We start from the raw sequence: 9,895 nt of genomic DNA on the forward strand, positions 1-9,895 counted from the left end.
GTGGTTAATAGATTGTGTTAGACTGTTAGTCACACTGCGAATAGTCTTCAAATTTCTAGACAATCACAATTTCACTCTTGGATTTCAATTTTTTTAACTTTTAATTTGTTACGGAGTATTTGTTTGTTTGTTAGTAGATTGTGTTAGACTGTTAGTCACACTGCGAGTAGTCTTCAAATTTCTAGACAATCACAATTTCATTCTTGGGTTTCAATTTTTTTAACTTTTAATTTGTTACGGAGTACTTTGTTTGTTTGTTAGTAGATTGTGTTAGACTGTTAGTCACACTGCGAGTAGTCTTCAAATTTCTAGACAATCACAATTTCACTCTTGGGTTTCAATTTTTTTAACTTTTAATTTGTTACGGAGTACTTTGTTTGTTTTTTTTTTTAGTTTAATGTGTCACCTATAAGACCAAATAATTTTAGATATTTTTAAAAAATGTTTAAATTGATAATTATACATGTGCGATAAGAAGAACTTATACATGCGCCAATAATATCTTGTCGCTTACCTTTCGGTAGGACAAGTAAGATTTGTCTAAAATCATCACTTAAAACGGCTACTTTTTCCTTAAAGATCATTTCAGAGCTAAAAGACTTGATGACTCTCTATAGATTTCTCATGGTTTGATCAATGTCTCAAAACAATACTTATGCACCATTGGAGCTTCATCGTAAGTGATCAACTTGCATTTCACAACCAATTTTATCAAGTTGATTCCCTTGCTTTTATGTTACGCATTGAGCCTAAGTTGATTCTATTGGGTCAATGACCATAAAACTAGAAAAAAAAAAACATTAAAAATAATGTTGCATACCTTTGTTGACACTTGACAGTGGAGGTGAAGACTAGATTACCAGAAGCAAAGGGAGCATTGGACGGTGGAGGGAGGAGGCGATAGGCGGAGGGTTGAGGCACGGGAGCACCGGAAGCTGTAGCAAACATCAATAGAGGATGAAGGGCGGAGGGCGTTGGCGAGGCTTATTGATTGAAATGGGCAAAAGTTGAAAGGAGTGAAAAAAATAGTCACTTTTTACAACTCGTACATTTTTTAGAAAAAACTGCATTGTAACTTGTGTTTGTGGTATTAAAAAAAAATGCAACTCCGAATGAAATTTCTTAAATTAATAAAATATTTTTTTTTCATGTGAAATACAAGAGTAACTCGTATTTGTGTACGAAAAACACAAGTACGACTTGCATTTTTTGTATTTCACATGAAATTTTTTTTTATTAATTTATGAAACTTCATTGGGACTTGTATTTTTTACCTCAAACGCAAGTCCTGATGGAGTTTTTCTTTAAAATGTACAAATTTTTAAAAGTGCCCTTTTTCATTCCTCTAAACTTTTGCTCATTTCGGTCATTAACCCGCAGAGACGGAGCAATCTAGTCGAATAAATTAGGGATTTAGAATAAAAAATTTAAAATTTTAGATTTATTATTATATACTTAAATATATTACAATATTATTATTATTATTATTATTATTATTATTATTATTATTATTAAAAAAGGGTTTTTGATTTGGTACGAAAAAAAGGTTACTGATCGATACTTTGGTAACTTACCGAACTGTATCAATTCGATTCGAATTGGAAAAACCGAACTCAACCGCATACAAGCCTACAACGTACTACCTGCAATGCAAATCTCAAATTTCAATCCCTAATTTTTCTTATCCCCAATTCCACAACGGCTTCGCCGTTTTTAACTGAACAACTAGGCTTACCGTCCTCATCGATCGCCACCCCATCGCCTCGTCGGTCTCCTAGTCGCTGCATTGTCGCTCACCGCATCACTTAGTTGCCGATTGTCGCCTCGCCAACTCGTCATCAGCTGCAACAGAAACACTATAATGACTTGAACCACTCAGTGACGGTGATATATTTTTTAATTTTTTTTTTTAGTTTTTTTTTTTTTTTTTACTTTCTATAATCACTAGAAACATAAGGTTATCGTCAACCCAACAAATCTTGACACTTGCAAGATGGTGTGGAATATATATTAACATTTATATATCTTTTCATTGCTTAGGTGGATTACAAACTTGCACCAGCTGCAAATTTGCAATACGTAGAAAAGTTGTCGCAGTTTTTATACCTTTTTAAAATTCTTTTTATTTTGTTTTGTTTTCTTTCTTTATTTTATTTATTAATTTCGTTTCTTTATTTTGTGTTCTTTATTTTTTTTAAAAAATTTTTTATTCTTTATTTATTTTGTTTTGTTTCTGTATTCATTTTGTATTGTTTTTATTTTGTAATTAGTTTTTTATTTAAATACTTTTTTTTTATTTTGTATTATAGAATTGAATTATTAATACATAATATTTTTAAGAGATATGGAATCGGTTTGATAGAGACGAAATAATTGATTTCATTTTTATTTTTTTATTTTGTATTACATAATTGAATTATTAATACATAATATTTCAAGAGATATGGAATCACTTTCATAGAGACAAAATAATTGATTAAATATATTTAAATATTTATTCACTTCAATTTGTAATATCTTAAATTTAATCATTTCAATTTATTTGAATTTGTACTTTGTTTAATATTAATGTCTTCGATTTCATACTTTGTTTAATTCTAATGATTACAAATTTACAATTATTTTGATTTTGTAATTTTTTTAATTAAGTTTTAGTTTTACAATTCTAACGTAACATGAATTATTTTATTTTAATATTTTTACATATTATAATTTCTATTTAATTATATACAAAATACAAATAATTCTATAATTAAAAAATAATTATTTTTTCATTTTTGTCATTTTAATATTTTATTATAATTTATATATTGATACAAAATAATAATTGTGGAGATAAATTAAGATTTAATGATAAAAGATAATAATTTTTTTAATGTGATGCGAAGGTGAGACCACTTTTGAAACCGAGACAGTATTGCAAGGATGTATAAAGAATAGTAAATGAATTGCTAATTTAGTGATGTGAAAGTAGGACGCGCTTTTGAAAGTGAGAGAGTATTACAGAGATAACGCTATTATTATCCCTGCAATACTCTCTCACTTTCACATGTGGGTCATATTTCCACATCATCATATTTGCAATTTGTTCACTATTTTATCTACATTCATGTAATTTCAACACACTTTCAAAAGTGGAATCACATTTCATATCACATTAAAAAAAAAAAAAAAAAAAGGCTAAAGTGTCATCTAGCACCATGAACTATATTCAATTATTCATCCCACACCCTGAACTTTCATATTGTATATATCAAGCCACAAACTAAAAAAAAAAAAAAAAAATCATCTAAAACTTTTAACAGGTTTCCCTGTTTTCCTGCTGACATGGCACAGGTTTTCCATTGATGTGGCATTTATTTTAACCTTATGTTGTCCATGTAAGCATTTACATATTTAAAAAAAAAAAAATAGGAAACCAAAATTCTTTATTTCGCCCAACCCTAATTCCCCCAATATCGTAATTCAAACCACGCTCCCCTAAAGACATAGCTTTGAAACGTCGATGACCCAGGCGACGGAAATCCTTGTTAATTAGATTTAGTGGGTATGTTTGTAAGCTGAAAGCGACGGAAGGTTGAAGGTGACCGAAGGCTGCTGTTTTTTTGGAGAAAGAAGGCTGTTGTAAACATGTATGTTTCTATACTCTGACAATGACCCATGCTATAATAAATTAATTTTATATTTTAATGTGTTGATGTACTGCGCTCTTAACATTTGGAATGTGTGTATATCTTTGTGTGAATAATTAATATATATATATATATATATATATATATATATATATATATATATATATATATATATATATATATATATATATATATTGGTTCCTGTGAGGTCATGTCTGTGAGCATATAGCCATTAATATGCAATCCAACTATCAGCTTAGGCTTTTAGTTGAGATAGAGCACATGCTTCAATTTGGTATCAGAGCAAGCCGGTTTACCGGTCCACGTGTTGCTTCCACGTGTTGCTTGGAACCCACCTCACACGTGAGTGGGCGTGTGCAATCCAACTATGCTTCAATTATATATATATATATATATATATATATATATATATATATATATATATATATATATATATATATATATATATATATATATATATATATATATATATAGGGTTGCATTCAAATACAAACCACCTTAAAATACAAACTCCCCTTAAAATACAAACATGAGCTCGTGCACACATTAACATACTTACATGCACACAAGGCGTACTGCCAACAATTTCTGGAATTAGCACGTGCACACATTAACATACTTACATGCACATACACGTAGGAGGAAAAATCACAATCATCCATCAAAGCTCGTGCACACATTAACATACTTACATGCACACAACGCGTAGGGGGAAAAAATCAGGACCGTCCAATACCACCATCCAACGATGTCAAATTGTCCATAGGTTTTTATTTTAAGATGTGTTTTTACCTGAATGTAATTATATATATATATATATATATATATATATATGTATATATATATATATATATATATATATATATATATATATATATATATATATATATATATATATATATATATATACGTTGTTGCGAATAGAATGTTTTCTTCTAAGTTTTATTAGTATTTTTTGAAAGTGTGGTCCTTGCTTTGGATTTTTCAAATTTGTATTGAATATGCATCTTTTTATCAGGATGAATGAATCTGTGGAATTAATAATTCATCATGGGGGTAATTTTGTGCATAACCCTAAGCTACAATATGTGGATGGGGAGACTGATGTATAGTAGTACGTATGGACCCAGATTTCATATGTTATCCTCATTTACAGAAATATATATCTGACCGAAGATATGGGAAAATAGCATCACTTAGTTACAAGTTGATTTCTGAACCCTTTCAAGCTTTAAAATTATTACACAATGATGCTAATAGTCTACACTTAGCTCAGATTGCTCGTCAAAATAAAAAGTGTGAGATTTATGCTGACATGGAGTAGATGAGCCTGAAGTGGTGGGTTTAAGTTTACCGGGGCCTGAAGGGCGTGAAGTTGAAGCTGAGGATGTGGTTGAGTCAGATTTAGGGGGTGAGCATGAGGGTAGTGAAGTTGAGGGAGATGCTGAAATTGGGAGTGAAGACGGGAGTGAAACTGAAAGTGAAAGTGATAATAACAGTGAGCAAGGTACTAAAAGTGCTAGTGATCAAGAGAGGATCAGAACACTACTCCAAATTAGGGTATGGATAAGAGAAAAAGAAGAGCAAGAGTAGATGATGAAACTATACCTCAATATGTGTCACCATCAGATATTCCTTTTGAGGATGCCCAAGATTCTGAGTATTATGATTCAGAAGATCCACTTACAGTTGAAGAAGAAACACAGAATGATGAAGGGAATGAAGTGCAATCTAAGTACAATGATAAGTACCCTAAGTATAATCCTAAATGTGATCCACCCATTGTTGAATTAGGTATGTATTTTGATGATAATGTGCAATTCAAGCTTGCTATGATAAGTTATGTTGTACACACAAAGAGGGATTTATTCTGGAAAAAAAATGGAGTAAAGTATGTTAGGGTAGAATGTCTTGGAAAGGGATGTGCATTTCATGTTAGTGCGGGTTGGGAAGAAAGAACTAAGGGGTCGTTTACTAACTTGGAAAAATGGAGGATTTTCCAGAAAAATGGAGAAATTGAGAAGTGGAAAAATAAAAATTGGAGAAGTTGTTTACTAAAATTTTGCTTCCAAATGCTTACTCCTCCTCCATTTTTCCACTTCATGTACAATTTTGGAGAAAGGAAATTTGGACTTCTCCAAATGAAAGAATGGGAGAAACACGGGTGAATAATCCTATTGCTCAAGTGGTCATGAGTTCGAATCCTGCTGTGTGCGCTTGTTTCAGTTTTGTCTTCACTTCAGTTTTAGCCTTGCGCCATCATCATCATTCTTATTCTTATTTTCTTTATTATTATTATTTTTCTTATTCTACGTCTTATTATTATTATTATTACTATTATTATTATTATTATTATTATTATTATTCGTAGCTACTAAATTATTATTTAATTTAATAAGAGTAAAATTGAGTACTAATTATACCAATTTTGATTGGGATGAGGTATTGAGGTTCAAACCTAAGACCTTTTTAATGAAATCAATGAGTAAGTTAACGGTGAATTAACAAAAATTAACGAAAAAGATAATATTTAATGAAAAAGTTAACAAATAATCGTATTCATTATGGATAAATTAGGAAATCTCAAGGGAAAATTAAAATCTGATCAATCTGAGTCATATATTTGATTAAAATATTTAACCGTCATTTTTTCTACCCATTATAGGCCTAACTCTCTTGGATTCTTATTAGTATAGTAGATTATTATTATTATTCTTATTCTTCTTCTTCTTCTTCTTCTTCTTCTTCTTCTTCTTCTTCTTCTTCTTCTTCTTATTATTATTATTATTATTATTATTATTATTATTATTATTATTATTATTATTATTATTATTATTATTATTATTATTATTATTATTATTATTATTATTATTATCATTATTAGTTTTACCTTTTATTATTATTATTATTATTATTATTATTATTATTATTATTATTATTATTATTATCTTTGTTGTAGAAATGTAAAAATGTTATATGAGATAATTGTATTTAATAAAATCAAAAAATTAGAGAAATGAAGAACTAGAGGAATGTGGGATGAAAATTGGAAAATTGGAGAAATAGAAAACTGGAAGAATGGAGAAGGAAAACTGGAGAAATGGAAAAATGAAAAACTGGAAATGGAAAAACAGAGAAACGAAGTAAACGACCCCTAAGTGTTTTCAAGTGAAATCAATTATGTTGGAGCATAGATGCAACTCTCAATTCACCTTAGGGATTGTTAGTCAGAAATAATTAGAATGGAAATATGAAGAAAAGGTAAGGCAAAATCCTACTATTGGTTATTCAGAGTTGAGTAGGGTCATTAAAGCTGAGTTGAACATCAATATCACAATGAGTATGTGTAGAAGGGCAATAATGAGGATTCTAAAGAAGTTGGATATAGGGTATGAGAGTCAGTTCAAGAGGCTTAGAGACTATGCTCAAGAGTGTCTAAATTCAAATCCAGGTTCTACTGTGAAGATAAAAACTACAACAACTGTCTCTACTTCACCCTTGGTGTTTAAGAGAATTTATGTATGCTTTAATGCCATGAAGAAGGGATTCTTAGCGGGATGTAGAAAGTTTATTGGACTTGATGGATGTTTCTTAAAGGGCAAATTGAAGGGTGAAATCCTCACAGTTGTTGGTAGGGATGGGAATAATCAAATGTACCCAATTGCTTGGGCTGTAGTTGAGATTGAAAATAGCTCTTCATGAAGATGGTTTTTGAAGCTTTTGAAGACAGACTTGGACATTATAGACATCAATGAATGGACTCTAATGAGTGATCAACAAAAGGTAAATAATCCAATTTCATTTTTTCAATATGTTTCTTTGTACTTTCTAAATTTGTTTGTATGTATTTAAATTTAGGTTGCTTTGTTTTGTGGCATATCTTTTGTAGGGATTATCCAATGTTATTCAAGGTCTATTCCCTGGAATTCAACATAGAAACTGTGCTAGTCATGTGCATGCCAATTGGAGTAAGAGCCACCAAGGGAAGGTACTAAAGACTCATTTCTGGCAAATTGCAAAGACCCCAAATGAAGCACAACTTGCTGATAATTTGAAGGGTTTAGAGAAGATAGATGTTGCTGCTCGCGTTGATCTTGAAAAATATCCTATGCAATTTTGGTGCAAGGCTTACTTCAAGGAAGATGTGAAGTGTGACACGGTAGATAACAACTTGAGTGAGGCATTCAATAAAACTTTGTTGAATGCAAGGTCAAAGTTCATAATTCCAATGCTTGAGGATATACGGGTAGCAACAATGAAAAGGGTTGCAAAGAAAAAAGCATGGGCTCAAAATTGGAGAGGGAATTATGGGTCATTGGTTATGAAGAAACTGAATGAAAGCATACTTGGGAGTGCAAGTTGGGAAGTGACATTCAATGGAGCTGAGAGGTATGAGATTAAAAAAGGCAGATTTCAATTCAATGTAAATTTACAATTGATGGCCTGTTCTTGTAGGCTTTGGCAGTTGACTGGTATCCCATGTCGTCATGGCATTTGTGCAATATTTCACAAAGGACATCAGCCGGAAGAGTACATACACAAATGCTATAGTAAGGATCTATACTTGAAGACATATGAGCATGTAATCCAGCCATTGAATGGGGAAATCTTTTGGCCAAGGACTGAAGGTGATGAAATACTTGCTCCTATTCCAAGAAAGATGACTGGTAGGCCAAAGAAGAAAAGAAAGCTTGAAGAAAATGAAAAAAAATAAGCAAAAAAAGATTGAAGATGTTAGAAAGTTGTCTAGAAAAGGAAGAATTATGACATGTCAACTATGCCAGGGAAAGGGACATAACAAACGATTTTGTCCTACATTGTCAAGCCAACAAACAGAATCTACCGGTTCTTCTGCTGTTAGAGGAAGATGAAGATCATCGACCCCTGTGAAGGGGAGAGGGAGAGGGAGAGGAAGTGGAAGAGGGCAGGAAAGCTTTGTTGGAATGTCAGGTAAATAAATTGAACATAATGCATATTTAAATAATTCATGTAGATGGCTGTTAGCAGTTTATGATTAATTAACAATGCTTTCTTCTTTTCTGTAGCTTGCACACAGGGACCATGAAGGCAGATGAAGATTGATGGAGTCACTTCTTTTTTCTCTATTTTTTTTTTGTTTTGTTTTGTTTTGTTTTTGTTGTTAACTAGCTGGTGTTTATAGCTATTGTGTATGTACGATTTTGACTTTTAACTAGCTAGTGGATTATGAATTGGGAGTTTATTTTGTTTTATTTTGGCAATGTATATTGGTTTTTTTTTTTTTTTTTGACAGTTTATATTAGTAACTTGATTTTATTTTTAATTTCACTAGCAATTGTGCAGTATATATTCAAAGTGCTGGTAGATATATTTATGTGGGAAATACTGAACAAAAAAATTAGCATTTCTATACATTAGGAAAACATGAAAAATACTAAACAAAAAATTAGCCAAAAAATATAAATTTTGGGAAAAAAAATTTGAAACATTGGAATTGAAAAATTGAAAAAGTATAAATTATGAAAATAAAGAGAAGAAAATTATGGTTTTTTAATATAATAATTTTGGTTTTTTAAATTTTAAATATGTAAATGCTTACATGGACAACATAAGGTTAAGAGAAATGCCACATCAGGCGCCATGTCAGCAAGAAGATAGGGAAACCTGCTAAAAGTTCTAGGTGAAAAAAAAAATAGTTTGTGGCTTGATATATATGATATGAAAGTTCAGGGTGCAGGATGAATAATCAAATATAGTTCATGGTGCTAGATGACACTTTAGCCAAAAAAATACTATATTTCATTAATAATAATAATGTTATTTAAATCATTAAAACTATTTAAAAAATAAAACAAAAAAGTAACAAGAACTCTCTCTCATATTTAATGCATTGTACTTTGGCTACAATTTTCAAGACTTTCAATAATTGCTAATTTAGCAAGGATTGCAAGTCACATCATATTTTGAAAGAAGTAAAATTTTAGGGATGAGGATAACCTAAGAGCATCCGCATCAGTTGGGGAGATTTGGGAGATAATGTAAGAGTGATTAGGAAAGAGAAAGTTGGAGGGGAGAGAGAAAAAAGAAAAAACAAAACAAAAATAAAATTAAAATTGATAGTGTAAATTTCACGTATTGCGGTCAAAGAAGTCAACACGGTCAAGTGAAAGCAAGTAAAGTCTTTATTGATCGAGTAAAGGACCTAATACAATCTAAAATGGCTATTCTGAGGGCCGACTGACTGCGGTCGGGCTGCTCTGTAA

At 30.8% G+C, this 9,895-nt stretch overlaps 1 protein-coding gene across 1 annotated transcript; it reads left to right on the forward strand.

Annotated features, from left to right (window-relative positions):
* The first annotated feature begins 4,672 nt into the window (after positions 1-4,672).
* LOC109158062 lies at positions 4,673-8,735 on the forward strand. The gene is made up of 9 exons (XM_019305880.1): positions 4,673-4,709; positions 4,978-5,160; positions 5,283-5,447; positions 6,946-7,280; positions 7,371-7,436; positions 7,543-8,042; positions 8,109-8,235; positions 8,515-8,603; positions 8,699-8,735. The coding sequence occupies exons 1-9, from the start codon at positions 4,673-4,675 to the stop codon at positions 8,733-8,735; spliced, it is 1,539 nt and encodes a 512-aa protein (XP_019161425.1).
* The last annotated feature ends 1,160 nt before the right edge of the window (positions 8,736-9,895 follow it).

The sequence above is a fragment of the Ipomoea nil genome, unplaced genomic scaffold (assembly GCF_001879475.1).
Source record: "Ipomoea nil cultivar Tokyo-kokei standard unplaced genomic scaffold, Asagao_1.1 scaffold2805, whole genome shotgun sequence".
Lineage (NCBI taxonomy): Eukaryota > Viridiplantae > Streptophyta > Magnoliopsida > Solanales > Convolvulaceae > Ipomoea > Ipomoea nil.